The sequence below is a fragment of the Myodes glareolus genome, chromosome 2 (genome assembly GCF_982192425.1).
Source record: "Myodes glareolus chromosome 2, mMyoGla1.1, whole genome shotgun sequence".
NCBI classification, from domain to species: Eukaryota; Metazoa; Chordata; class Mammalia; order Rodentia; family Cricetidae; genus Myodes; species Myodes glareolus.
Window position 1 is genome coordinate 51334443 of NC_142027.1, and position 15028 is coordinate 51349470.

The 15028-nt window shown below is 42.1% G+C and overlaps 1 protein-coding gene across 2 annotated transcripts in view; it reads left to right on the forward strand.

Moving 5' to 3' along the window:
- The window catches only part of Cfap44 (cilia and flagella associated protein 44), an 84277-nt gene that overhangs the window by 29419 nt on the left and 39830 nt on the right, over positions 1 to 15028 (forward strand). For both annotated transcript variants that reach the window (XM_048422712.3, XM_085685583.2), the window contains exons 16-23: positions 1698 to 1856; positions 2751 to 2996; positions 5303 to 5448; positions 7676 to 7946; positions 9162 to 9217; positions 9382 to 9544; positions 11072 to 11202; positions 12760 to 12956. In XM_048422712.3, the coding sequence (XP_048278669.3) occupies positions 1698 to 1856; positions 2751 to 2996; positions 5303 to 5448; positions 7676 to 7946; positions 9162 to 9217; positions 9382 to 9544; positions 11072 to 11202; positions 12760 to 12956 (1369 nt within the window). The remainder of the gene's footprint in view (positions 1 to 1697; positions 1857 to 2750; positions 2997 to 5302; positions 5449 to 7675; positions 7947 to 9161; positions 9218 to 9381; positions 9545 to 11071; positions 11203 to 12759; positions 12957 to 15028) is intronic.

Sequence of the window (15028 nt, forward strand, 5' to 3'; positions counted from 1 at the left end):
TGTCACGGAAGATTACTAGCCCCCTCAGAATATAGTGATATAAGTGAATTCTCCAAAGCTCTTGAGGTGACTCTTATCCATGCCTTCTCCCACACAAGATGGCCGCCTTGAAACGGCAAAGCTTCATTCCTGCCACTCGTGTCCTGGGCGTCACTTCCCAGGAAGGTCAGGGCTCTACCAGTCTCTGCTACTTCCGCCTCCCTGCTCTTCTTCCTTTTACAACAGAGAAGCTGCCCCTCTTCCTACTTAGTGGTCATTCCGAAGCCTCTTGTCTTTGGATTAGAATCCCTCCTTCAATATTTTCTATTATTTCTCTCACTTTTCTGGCATATAAATTCAGTGTTACCCGTTGCTCACTGGGTAATTTTCAGCGGTAGTCTCCACCACTTACAGAAAGTAAATCCACTGATCCTGTGTTCTGCAGCTATTGCTGGTCTCCCTCCTCAGCACCTAAGGAGGCCTGACCGTCCCAGGACGCCCTGGCCTTCCATAGGGCTCCACCCTTCCGTGGCTCCTGCCTGCCTTCTAGTTCTCCGATTCCACCAGGCAGCCCTTCTGAAGGCACTGCTAATACCCACCTGATTTCTGGTTCTTATCTTCCTTGATATTGTAGCATCGTTTGACCCCATTGACCTTTCCTTCCCTTTTGAAATATCTTCTTCATCTAATGCTAGTGCTTCTCTGCTCCCAGCTCCTGCAGCTTTTTCAGCCAGTTGGTGTTCAACCCCTTAGTGCTGCACCCTGTCTCTCTCTCCTCCTGCCATTTTGCTCTACGTGATGCTTTCCAAGTCCGTTTTCCTAAAGCTCAAACGTACCACGGGACGTTGGCCACAATATCTCCTCTTTACAGCACGGTGCTCACACCTCGACTCATTTTATACAAATGTCTTATTTAGCCACTCCTTTCAGATAGATACCACCTTCTCGGGAAATCATGTACAACCTGGCAGTTGTGGTGGTCACTTGGCAGGACTTTTGCGATTACAATTTACTTTAATCTGTGTGAATTGATAACTGACAGGCTCCCCCTCTGAAGCCAGATTCTGTAACGGGAGCGCAGACAGCAGCTTTTCTTACAGTCCCGTCTCTAGCAGGTAGCAAAATGCTGAGTATGTGGTAGATAAGCAACAAATTATATCGAGATGGGGGATTTGCCAGATGTTCAGGGCAAAAGAAAGTTCTGTGCTGGACAGATCAATCTGGGACCCATTTTGTGGGAGTGGATATCACAGTTTAAGACTTCCTGAAGCGCACTTACAGAGAGAGAGAAGAGACCTGGAAAGAGGGCAGAGGCCTTGAGAGCATCCACATTTAAATTAACTTAGGAAGGCAGAGATGGGTTGTCAAGGGCTGAGAAGTCATCCACACCACAGATTTCCTCAGCATTTCCAACTAGAACATTCTGCCCTTTAGGCTGACAGGTTTCACAACCGTGTATTTGGCTAAAGAAATAAGTTGTGGTATCTTTAAAGGAAACAAATATAAATCTAATTTTAGTAATTAGGTTAGTGATTAATAATTAAATAATAATAACTAATACTAATGATATAGTGATCATTAGTTACTAGGATTTTTACTAATAACTACAGTAGTGTATTGTCTTTTAAAATGATCGTTATATTTTCCCTGGCTTATTATCTTTCTGAACTTATAAAATTTGCCTATATGTAAATGATATTCATAACTTTCTGTTTAAGCCTGAAAACACCTTGATGACCATCTGCGAGAATGGCTATGTCCTTGAATGTCTGAGTCCAACCATTAATGACGTGGATGACGAAGAAGTCGTCTCCTATGAAATCCATGACATGACCCTCAGATGTTTCCACTTCTCAAGTATCAAATCGAAGATTCTGGTATGAGATGTCCTTGAAACATTCTCTCCCTTCTTTTCTTTCATTTGAAGATGCAGTACCCTATGTGAGACTCTGGGAGAACACACGTGAAACAAAGGAAGAGAGAACCTGGCCTGAAGGAGATTTTACTCTGGCAGGAAGGTGGCTAACTGTAGCAGAAGGCAGCAGCATGGATAAACAACTAAAACCCGAGTACAAAGAAAGAAAGGAACTTCAGAGTGTGGAGGAATGGGGGGGTTAAAAATGGCTGCCTAAGTGGAAATGAGTCTTCAGAGGATGGGAAGAAGACAGAGAATGAGAGGAGGAGAGGGATAATAACACGGGAGACTAGAGAGGCACCATGCAGACAGTTCTCAGCGTTCTCAGGAGGAGAGGAACGGTGAAATGGCAGCATGCAGTCTGTAGCAGATGTCGCTGGACCAGAGTTCAGGTCTCTTTAGATGCCAGCTAAGCCACACCAGCCTGAGTATAGGAGGTGGTGCCGCTAGTGTTGGGGGACTCTACATTGGACAGTTGGTGATATTGAGTGCCTACATCACAGGGGTCCAGGAGCTGGAAACAAGTTTCTTCATTGCCACATGGTTCCTGGTTTGACAGTGATAGACTTTGAGAAAAAAAAAAAAAGACAGCACTTTCCTCCTCCTATAGGAAGAATGGCAAAATAATTACAATAAAATGGGCACCAAGGAGATTAAGCAGAAATGATGCTCATCATAAAGATTTGAATGTTAATGATAAAAATATATCGCCAAAGGGTAGGTAATTATGTGTAAATGGTATTGTTCTAGCTGACCTCTGGGTGTTTCTAGAACCCATCTTCCTTCTACAATTTTTTTCTTGCTCAATCATAGAATAACATTTTTTTAAAAAAATGCCTACTATCTTTTTAAAAAGAGATGGATGGAAATTGAAAGGAGGGCAAAACAAAAGGAGTTGAAGGAGAAGGAGAAGGAAGCGAGGAGGAGGAGGCTCGCGGAGGAGAGGGAAGCATCTGGAGAAGAGGTATTACTGGAGGAGGAGGAGGAGGAGAAAGAGGAAGAAGAGGAAGAGGAGCCGCTGCCTGAGATCTTCATCCCACCAACCCCCTCTCCCATCCTCTGGGGCTTTTACTCAGGGCCAGGAAAGTTCTGGGTATCGTTGGTGAGTAAAAATTCCAAGACTTTACCTCTGTCCTTTTCCAGTCCAGGTTATTGTCACTGTTTTCCACCACACTTATTCTTGCTCAGGTTGAGAATTCAATTTTTAACTTTTGATGTAGCTGTGAATTTTAGTATTTTTAAAAAATATCATCTTAGCATCGCTTTCAAATATGTCTTCCCTTTGTCTCTGTTGTCACTTAGCTCTGAACTCACCTACTCAGGAATACCAAAGGGGGAAAGACTCAAGAGTCGCTGGACCAAGGGGTCCTCCCCCTGGAGCTGCTTTGTTGCTGTTGTTGTTGGTTTGGTTTTGAGTTTGAGAACAACAGCTTTTGTGGCAGGACTGTCCAGTGTCCCTCTGCTAATGTGTATGCTGTGTGGCATTTGATTGACAAGAATCTGTATGTTTTCAGGTGGCCTCATTCCACCCCAATCAAAATCAAAAAGAATAATGGACGCCACAAAGACTGATACAAGAGAGTGTCACAGTGTGTGAGGGTTATGTGTCCTCCACTCATGTACCATATAGTCTTATCATGAAACTTTTTCCCAGTTTATTGCAAAGCAAGATTTTCTACACACACACACACACACACACACACACGCTGCCCCCTCACCCAAAGTAACTGGCTTAAAATTATATGGGAAGATTAGTATTAATTCATACTTGGTCCTAGTCTCTTGAAACCAAGGCGTGTAGTTCTTAACTGACACCCCAAGGTCAGTTAAGCAATAAAAAGTGGAACTAGGATCTCTGAGAACCTGGGTCCATAGTTCATGCTCTTGAGCATTAAGCCCCATCATTAGGTAAAACAGATCACAGAGCGCTCACCGTGCTTGACCCAGTCACGTGCTTACTCTTCCTCGAGCCAAGCAGATGCCATAGAAAAGCTGGCTTCATTTGGAAGTCATGCTTCCAGGCCTCAAATCAGGACTCTTGTTGCTGGTCAATTCTACTGCCCAGCCGTGTTTACTTTACAAATTATTATTTTTCTCCCCACAACCACTTTGAAACTTGCCCATCTCCCCAGACACTCATATTTCACAGAGAAGTAAAGGGAGTCTTTCCCTGTCTCGAGCATCCTGTAGAGATCGAGCTGTGCTCTGCTTTGCCAGTCACAATTGGTGTGTGATGCTTAGCAACTTCCCAGGGCGGCGTTCCAGAAGGCCTCCTGGGTCTATTCCTTCTTCCTCGTACTCTATGTGATTTTGCTTCTGAAACAAACTCCTTAATGTGAATCGTCAGCTCCTGTCCTTTCAAATTCAGTTCTTACCACCAGCGCATGAAGTTCCTGTCATTTCTGACCCCTCCTCCACTGCTCCTTTAGAGGAAAATGTGAAAACATTGTCCGGAGTCATCGACTCCTCTTCACCTTGGGTGGAAAGAAGGTTGATAGAGATGAGTTGCCCACACCCGAAGACACATAATTACTGGAGCACATTAGACTAACCACTACCCATTGCCAAGACAGCTTTCTCTGAGCAAAGCAGAAAGTAGTTCAAATTTCTGGGTAGAAGCAAATATCTAGAAAGTAGTTTGGCAGCTTGACCATGAAGCAAATTAACGGCAGCTCCCGCAACCGCCCCCCCCCATCCCTATCATCTCCCTAGCAACGGAACTCTAGGGTTTCAATACAGTCCAGAGGAAAGCATATTAATAATGTCCCCTTCTCATTGGCGTAGGAAAAGCTAGCCTTGCAATACGCCCAAGAAACTGCAGGTAGATTAGTTCAGCTTCTTTGCCTCTGATCTCCCGCTTGATCTGCTTCAGGCAGAAAAACTGCACTGTGTGGCTTACTCTTGATTTTCCCACGTAAAGAAAACAGGTGAGAACGGTGTAGCTGCTGCACATTATTAGTACTCTTCTCCTTGTGTAGTGACATGTATTTTTCCCTAAATCGCCTTTCCTGAAAAATTAATAGTGTTTAAAGTTACTCCAAAGTAACTTTACTTTTAAAAACTTCTGCAAAGTAATTGTGAAAATAATGATCTACAAAGCCGGTAGTTTGAAACACTTGCTTATGTGGAATACCACTGCAAGTTGTAAAATACAGTTCACTCAAGACTCAGAGGTGAAATCTCTCTTGTGCTGACTTCTAAATAGAAGCTAATCATCATCATAATTACATAATTGAATATTAATGGGCAGGGGAGACGTAGAAATAATACCTACCGCTAACCACTGAGATCGTGTAGCAGAGGATGCTTTAAAGCATTGTTTGTTTTAAATTAGAAACAAACTCACCCCACCAGGGACTCATGTGTGCTATGCGCACAAAGCACCTTTTGCTCTCTTCTGTCTTCCAGGGCAACTATGATTCTGGTTTTCTATATCACTGTCAGTTTCCCCCTTTGTGCCCTGGCAGTAATTTCCAGAAGCAGGAGGATGAACCATTTGATTTCCGCCTTCTTGAGGACACAGAGGACAATCCCATCCAAATATTCACTTTCAGGTGAAGAGAACTTTAAAGGGGGATTTTAGTGCCTGTGTCTTTGTGTATTCCGGATGCCTGGGTTTATTTTCCCGTCGCTGTAATAAAGCACCCAAAAACACCTCAAGAGAGAAGGGGTCTATTTTAGGTCATATCCAAGGTACAGAAGTCATGGTTGAGACGTCAGGCAGCAGGATCCTATTATGTCTGAAGTCAGGAGAGCCATGTATACAAACTAGTGTTCAGCCTACCTTCTCCATTTTATACACTCAGACTCCCCTGTCATGGAAATGGTGCCACACACAATTATGCTGGATTTTCCCCTCCTCCATTAAAATGATCGAATAATCCCTTACAAGTATTCCCTACACCGTCTCCCCAGAGATACTATTCTTTCAAGCTGACAACGGTAACCATTGTAAATGGAATTGTCACTTTTTAAAGATCTATTCATGTGAAGGGAAATGCACATGGTACCTGGTTAAATCAATCAAATGAGCCAAATAGAATCAAAGCTAGGCATAGCCCTGAGACTATTTAAACCCTGCAGGCTTGGTGCCAGGTGTTACATCACTGTTTCTGTTTATCACATGGATCTGTCTTCATTTACGTAGAAAGACGTGTCTGCATGGTAAGCTAACAAAGGACCAGGCTTGCAATGATTCTGAAGCAATGATAAATTGAACCGCTCTCCACTTAATAATTGAGAACTGAGCACAAACGCCAGTCGTTGTTCTGAGGCCTAGAGACTAGCTCCAGTTTTCAAAACGGCTCTTCCTCCCATCCTTTTGCGTTAGCTCACAGCAGCGCCTGTGACAGAGCCACCCCACATTGTTTGGCTCAAGTGGCAGAAACTTAACATTCTCACAGTGTGGAGCCTGGAGTTCCAAGTTCAAGGTGTTGGCAAATGCAGTTCCTCACCAAGTCGATCTGTGGCTTTTTCAAAGCTGCCTTCTTCCCTCACTGGGCCTTTCCTAGGCACAAGGTATCCCTAGCGCCACTCTGTGACACTGTTTGCAAGGACAGCAGCCAGACTGGATTAGGATTCATCCTGATGCTCTCATTTGAGTTCACTTGCCTCTTTACAAGTCCCTAACCTGCAATTTAGTTACAGTCTGGAGTCCTGGATCTCAGACTTGAGCATATGCATTTTGTGGTGCACAGTTTAGTTCTTAACATCATTGTTATTTAAAATTAAACATGATTTGGCGGGTGGTCTGGCTCAGTGGGTGAAGATACCAGTGGCCAAGCTTGACGACCAGAGTTCAATCCCTGTGACCCACATTTGTAAAGAGAAAACCAACCCCCACTAGTTGTCCTCTTGAAGCACGGATAATAAAAACTCAGGGTCAGAAATTGGGGTTCAACCTGAAGATCCGAAAAGCAAAACAGCCAGCCACTGGCTCAATCTCAGTCTGAAATGGCCATCCTGCCTCCTGGAATTCCAGAACGAGACTGTGTTTGAGAGTCGTCTCTTCCCGTTTTATAATCCTCTTTAGGGCTGGGATTAAAGGCGTGCACCGCCTGGTTTCTATGGCAACTAATGTGGCTACTGGGATTAAAAATGCCCATCATTGTGGCTACTGGGATTAAAGGTGTGTGTTACCGTAACCTGGTCTGTAAGGCTGACCAGTGGAACTGTTTTACTCTCAGATCTTTAGGCAGTCTTTATTTATTAGAATACAAATGAAATGCCACTACACCCTTCACAACCTAACTAACTAAATATGCTGTGTCCTGCCTGGCTTGGGTCTTAGAACCCTGGCAGGAGATGGTAAGGGAGCGAAGAAAGGACAGACATGTAGATCAGATGGGATTCTCTAAGGCTACCACTACCAAGTAAACTTGGGATGTCAACATGTTTACTAGGTCTAACACCAGGAGAGAGAGCTCACCTTAGTAGGATCTCTATTGACCAGCAGTCTCTAGCTGCAAATACCTGGGGGAGGAAGCCCAGATGTAGGTTTTTTCCCCCCACACTGATCAGCCCTTCATACATATTCATCCTCAAACTTCAAGCAAAGCTTTGCCATTCATCTTGAGCCTGGCCAGTGTGGATAAGGGCTTTGCCAATTTCCCTTGGGTCAATGGGCCTTGTAGTCCTCAACAAGCCATGTCCATGTCGAAATACACACCACCTCACAACTTCACTCATCCAGGGCTTCCTCTGCTCCCTATGAATAGGAAAAAAAAATAAGGTAATTTTCCAGTTTATGAGAATAATTCTTTACTCTTTTCTGTCTCCTAGTTCTAACCAGACTATGATGTTCTGTGGAATGAGAAATGGAGCGATTCGAGTGTATGTCCTAAATCAGGATGACTCCTCCCTGACCAGTTTGCAGGATTACTGGCACTTCAATGTGCATGACAATAACTACGGATGTGTTAAAGGCATTGTTGTCAGTTTTGATGACCAGTACTTGCTGACTGCTGGGGCAGATGGTAATATCTTTGTCTTCAACATTTCTTCTCAGTTTATAGCTGAGAAAAAAGCCAAAGCCAAAGTACCATCTCCCAGGGTATGTATACAATTAGCCAATTAATTAGCGAATAATAATAGCTGACATTAAAAATAAAGTGATGATATAATGTTAAAGTCTTTAAGTATTGAGAAAAATTTAGACACATTAACCTTTTAATATAATCTTCTTGACAATAATCAATAGTATCTGTAACCTATTCCTTATAATCTAGTATTCTCACAGTATTATAATTTTGACTTTTTGTTGCTTCTGTATCAAAAATTAATGACATTGAATTTTTCTTATTATTAAAGTTATACAGCTCCTTACTGCATCAGGTTTTCTTTATCGATCACTCTCTTAGACAGTGTTTCTTTTTTTCTTCAAAATGGGCAATATTTTTCAGATATATATTTTCTTTTTCCATTATTTACTTCTTAATAAGCTCCAACAGACTTCTAAAATTTTCAGCAGTGCCTTCAACTTCCTTTAACATATTAATCAGAATTGTCCTGAAGCATATTTTAAAAACTAACTTATTGATATCTCCTGTCATTCTGTTTCATTGCTCTGTCTTGATTTTTTTCAATCAAATTCTATCCCTCCAGCACACCTAGTTATTCTTTTATTGAGCCCTAGACATTTTATGTGAAAAACTCAAGGGTTACCTTGATTCTTGGCGTGTTACTATTACCTCCCAAAGGTTTATCTTTGCTTCTAGAAAGCAGGCAACAAGCCTAAACCACTCTAGTCCAGGCAATAATAGATATGACTTGGAATCAGGCTTTACTTCCCAAGAAGAAATTGTATTTTCTGTTCACTCACACACCTAGAACATAGCATCCCAGGATTGTTTTTTTTTCAAAAAATTTACGTTTATTCTTTGAAACCTTCATGTACTTCTATAATCTTCATATCCATTCATCACTGCCTCCCTGAAACCCTTCCATTGCCCCCTTCCTCTCTCCCTTCCAATGGCATGTCCTTTTAAAACAAATATTGTTATTAATAACCCCCTGAGTTCATCTAGTGCTGCCTGTATCCACATGACTTTGGGGTCATCCACTGGGGCATGGGCAGCCTCCCATCAACCAAGTCCATACAGGAGAGTCAGTCTCCATCCACACATTACCAGGAGCTCCTCTGCCAAGGGTGAGGCCTTGGGGGCCCTTCCTCCAGCCATGATGGAATTTTGACTGACTTGGTCTTAGACAGGTTCTGTGTAGTTGATCTAACCACAGTTGTTGCAAGCTGATGTTTTGCCTTTTACAGTTTGGGATTGAGTCAGAGCCCATTCCAGAAGACATTGAAGATCCCAAAGCTTACAGGTATGGAACATTTGACAACTATTAATCAGATCTAGGATTTTACCAAACTGATCTTTTGCAGAAGTTGACCGAGACAAATGCATTTCCAAGTTATTGAATACTAATTGTCTCTTATGCCGTTTCTGTAGCTGAAATGACTGTTGTTTTACATTTTTTGCTTTAAGTATTGAGAATGCCAGAAGGAAAAGAGAATATGATAAGTTAATGAAGGAAGTAGAAGAAATAAAAGCTATGAAGAGAGAGAAGATCAAAGCTTTGAGGAATGAATATTGGAAACTGTTAGCAATGAATAAAGAATTACCGGTGCACATGCAGTTTCAGCGGAAAGTAAGTCTCAGTGATTGGCTTTTGTTTGAACATGTCATTTTGGGATTAGTACTACTGTTTTGTTAGCAACAATGGATGCAGAGAAATCATTTGCCCTAGTTAGCGGCCATTGTCAACTTGGCACAGCCCCAAGTCATCTGAGGGCGTTCCAATTGAGGAATTGCCCAGAAGAGACTGGTCTGTGATGCATCTGTGGGGCACTGTCTTGATGGAGATTGATGAAAAAAACCTCAGTCCACCATGGTGGACTGGCACCACCATCCCTAAGCAGGTGATCTGAGGATATATGAAAAAGCTGGCTGAGTGTGAGGTAGAGAGTCAGCAGTAACCAACACCCTGCAATTCCTGTTTTGCTTTCTGCTTGAGTTCCTGCCCTGACATCCGTTACTAATGACCTATGACCTGGAAGTGTGAGCTAAGTCATCCTGTTCTTCCCCCAAGTTGCTTTGGTTGTGGTGTTTGTCAAAGAGACAGAAAAAAAAATTTAGGACATCATCCTTAGATCTTCTTTTACCTTCCAGTGAATGTATTTTCACCACCTCCAGGGCTATAAAACTTGACACAGTTGGGATGGAAGCCAATGAACCTGTGCAACACAAAAGTTGATTGCTGGACTTGTCTGCCTCTCTGATGTTCTTTTTCTGTATTCAGTAATATGACAAAATAAAAACACTGGCTGGACTCTGGCTTCTCTGTTGGGAAGGTGCATGTAGAGTTTGGTTCTGTCATTTCATTTTTAATAACTCATTAGCTCTGTGGGAAATATTGCCTGGGTTGAGACACAAGGCTTCTAAAAGACAGCAGTATGAGGGCAATCACAGAAGTGTGTAAGTCAATTTTGTATTCATTATTTATTTTGTGACTTTTCCATAAAACTCCTGCTGATGATTGGGCTATGTTTTCATTTTTCAAAAGTTTTATTTTATATCTATTGGTGTTTCCTTGCCTCCATATATGTACATCATGTACATGCCTAGTGTCCATGGAGGCCAGGAGAAGGTTTCAGTTCCCTACAACTGGAGTTACAGATGGTTGTGAGTCAAGATGTGGGTGCTGGCAACCAAACCCAGGTTCTCCGCAAGAGCAGCAAGTGCTCTTAACCACTGAGCAACCACTCCAGCCCCTTTATTTCATTTTCAGCTATTTCCTAAACAGAATTATTGTTAAGAGTCTAAGCAGGGGGTTAAAGATATCCATCTTAGTCAGTATGAGAACCTGAGTTCAAGCCCCAATATTCTCATAAAAAACAGGCATGGTGGGGCATGCTTATATTGCCAGCACTTGGTAGACAGAGACCGACATACCTGGGGCCTGCTGGCTAGTCAGCTTCATCAGCAAGCTCCAGGTCCCAGTGATTAACTGTCTCAGGAAATGAAGTGGATGACTTTTGTGGAATGGCATCTGGCTTCCACATACACACATAGGTATGTGTACACACACGCACACACACACACACACACACACACACACACTGTAATTTAAAAACAAAATAAGAACCTTTTCATGAACAGATCAATTTATCTGCAGGATTTCAATATTGATGCCACAATTCATGCTGAAATCAATAAGAAAACAATTCTCAAAATTCAAGAGGTGGAGAAGGAATTAGCTTGGGAAAAACAGAAATATGAACTCGGCCTGAAGAAGCTCCAGAACAGGTACATCTTTCCTGCAAGCTAAGATGTTTGAAAGAGCACTTTTAGGGTTGTGTGTAGCGATGCCTGAGAGGTGCTCAGATGAAGCATCTCATGAAGTAGCCAGTGAGCGAGCTGACACCTCAAGCAGCCCCCCTGGTGCTGCTGGGTCTTCCTGTGCTGTGGGCTCACTCCTAGGTATATGTTAGGAATTTGAGTGACAATTATATTTTTAAAATTTACATAATGACTATTTCATTACTATTTTGACAAATTATTTGTTTTATGCCCAATTAAAACGTGCACATGCCAGTTCAGCATCTCAGAAGATAGCATGCTCCTGTGCAGCCCCCTCCTGCGCAGCCCCCTCCTCATGCCAGTTCAGCTTCTCAGAAGAAACATCTTTTTATTCAGATTTGATTCATAGACAGTGAAGTGCACACATCTTAATTGAACAGCCTAATACTTTCTCTAACATGACATTATTACATAGATCTACAATTCCCATTAAGATAGAGAACATTTATATCACTTTAAGTCCCTCATGGCTCCTTTCAGCTAATACCTTTTCTCTGATAAGGAATCTTTATTCTCATAGATCAGTTTTATCTGTGAACTCCATATAAATGTAGTACTAAGTATGATTTTTTTTTTGCATCTCGTTTCTCTCAGGCATTTATGTCCAAGATTATCCATAATGTAGCTGTCTTTCTTCTTCCTCTTCTCCTCCTTTTTCTTCATTTATTTTAGTTTTAAGTGTGTGTGTGTGTGTGTGTGTGTATGTGTGTGTGTAGACCAGGGAAGGGCATTGGATCCCATACAGTTGGTAGTTATGAGAGCTTGTGAGCTGCCTATCGTTGGTGCTCAGAGTTCAGCTCCAGTTCTCTACAAGAGTAACGAGCATTTTTTAGCCATTATGTCATCTCTCTGACTTCAGAATTCAGCCATTCTGTTGGTAGGCATTTGAGAACTACCCTTATAGTCAGCCTTCCAAAGTCTGCTCACTTAATAGTGACTGTGTACAAACAAATCTCATTAGCACATGTGTATGAGCACACACCACAGAACTTAAGAAAACAAAATACGTTTTAAATATCTTAATGAAGTAAAGTTTCTCATGCCTTTGGTAGGTAAATGTTAGGGTTTTTTTTACTGCTTTTTAGCTTAGGAATTCCTTCCTAGCACACAGATATTTACATTTGTATACAATCTATATATTCCTATTCAATTAATTCCTGCATAATACATAGGCCTTGTTATCTAGAATGCAGTAGATTACAGATATTCAGTTTGTTGTGATCTGCTTTCCAGGAAGCTGGAACCTACCTATAATTTTTTATTTAGCACATATTAGTAAAAATTTGACGTTGTACTTATTAATAATGGAATGTTTAGTACTTTCACTATAAGCATTTTTATTGCCCTTTAATCAAGTCCAGCCCAAATTTCATAGCACCCTAATGCCGTAGGTATGGCTAAATTTTGAGCAGTGCATGAACATATTGGTGTAATATGTGATCATTGCAAAATGATCAAAATAGTAACATTTGCAAATACCAGTTCTTTTTTTTTTTCTTTCAGATTTCATGATCCACTGGAAAGCGATACTGTTGTGGTTTACGCCATCCAGAGTGACCACCAGATAGCGTCTTATAGACTGGTGAAGCCCTCTAAGTATTCCAAGTTAAAAAGACCAAGTCAGGCGGAGAGAAGAGCGAGCAAAATGGAGAGGTTTGAAAAGGAAGGTCCTGTAAGGAAGGAGAGTCAAAAAGATGCAGGTGGGCGTCCGGATGACATGAGGTTTTAAATCCATATTCCAAAGATTTCAAATCAAACTTCACTTTTCATAGGAAGGGACTTTGACCCTGCTTTGGTAGCTGGAGCTCAGTTTGTTTTCACTCTTCCTCGATTTGTAATGTCGCAAGTCGGGGTTCTGCGGCACCGCTAAGGCCATGGACTCCGCCCATGCTCAGTACCTGTTTTCTTATTGGATGCACGCTGCCAAAGCCAACCCACCGTGCCTGTGCTACTTTGACCGTGGACGTGGGCAAGAACGTGGGAAGCTACAGCTTTCTTGCTTCGGATACCCAAGTATCTGTAATATGAGGGGCTGGCTTGTTGGGGTATCTGTCCCGCCTGGTACCCCACGCCGGCATGCCCCAAAGAAAAAAATCAATCACACAGAGATTTCTATAAGTTATAAACTGATTGGCCCATTAGGTCAGGCTTCTTATTAGTCCTTGTAACTTATATTAATCCATTATCATTATCTATGTTAGCCATAATGGCTCAGTACCTTTCTCAGTGTGACAGCTTACATGTTGCCTCTTCGGTGGTCTGTACAGGAATGGCAGAGGAACCTCTCTGCTTCCCAGAATTCTCCTGTTCTCATTGCATCACCTCTACTTCCTGTCTGGTTTTCCCGCCTATACTGCCTGCCTGGCCAATCAGCATTTTATTAAAATATGATTGACAGAATACAGACAATTCTCCCACATCAAGTATCCTCAACTGTGAACTTTCCCCAGAGGCTGTTTTCCCCCCTACTTCTGGCTCCCGCCCCCCAAAATGTAGAGCTAAAACACTGTATTTCAAACTGTTTTCCAAAAACATAGATTTAAACAGAATGCAGGTGTGAAAATAGTACGTGTTTGGTCCCCATCTCCAATGCCAGCAGAAGCCTCCCTGCAGAAGTTAGGTGGTGTGCCAGGGAGGAAAATGTGATGTTTATCTGTTTGAGACTGATTTAAGTAACTTAACATAATCACCTCGATTTATAGCCATGCTTTTGCAAACAGCATAATTTCATTCTTCTTTATAATTGAAAAAAATTCAATTGTGTATTTTATAGCACGTTTTGTTCTGATTACTGTTTGTCAAGACGGGGTATTCTGTAGCTCGGGCTAGCCTCAAACTCACTCGTAGCTGAGTCTAGTCTTGGACATCTGTTCCTCCTGCCTCCCCCTCCCAAGTGCAGTGATTACAGACATGCGCCATCACACCTGGATTATTATTTATTTTAGTGTATTTCTAAATGTGTATCTATATGTGTGTTGACCATGGAGAGTAATTCTTTATTAGACACTTGTTCATTGACAAAGTCAATTGTTTTAAAATTATAGTTTTCGTTTTAAGTGCTTCTGACAAGTTTTTAACTTTTTCTTTTATTTTTGTATAATGAAATGTGATCTCTCACCCAACCATGCCTTAAAAAAACCAACTACTAAGCCCATTTGGTTGTGCCCGTATGTGTTTGTATCTGGGCCATCTATTAGAACATAAGACTCCTGCAGTGGCCATGTCCTCCAAAAAACAAACAAAATAACTTTTTTCTTTTGTTTTTTTTTAAAGTAAATTTTATTAAATTATAAAAGTTTCCATTTCCGCCCCTCTTCCCAACACCCTCCCACTCCCCCCACTCCCTCTCCTCCTCCCTCTTCGTCCCTTAGAGCAGTCAGGGTTTCCTGCCCTGTGGGAAGTTCAAGTTCCTCCCTCCTCCCTCCAGGTCCAGGAAGGTGAGTGTCCAAACAGACTTGATCCCCAAAATCCAGTATATGCAGAGGAAACAGGTCCCAGTATCATAGTCAATGGCATTTCAGAAAGACTTCAGGCCAGCCACATTCAGAGAATCCGGCCAAATTCCGAGAATCTGGTTAGATCACTTCCTCGTTCAGTCCCAGTCCAACTGGCCTTGGTAAACTCTCATTAGATCCGTTCCATTGTATCAGTAGGTGATAGCATCCCTCGCAGTACTGATTTCGTTTTTCATGTTCTTCCTCCTTCTGTTCCTCATTTGGACCTCGGGGGGCTCAGTCCGGTGCTCCAATGTGGGTCTCCGACTGTATCGCCG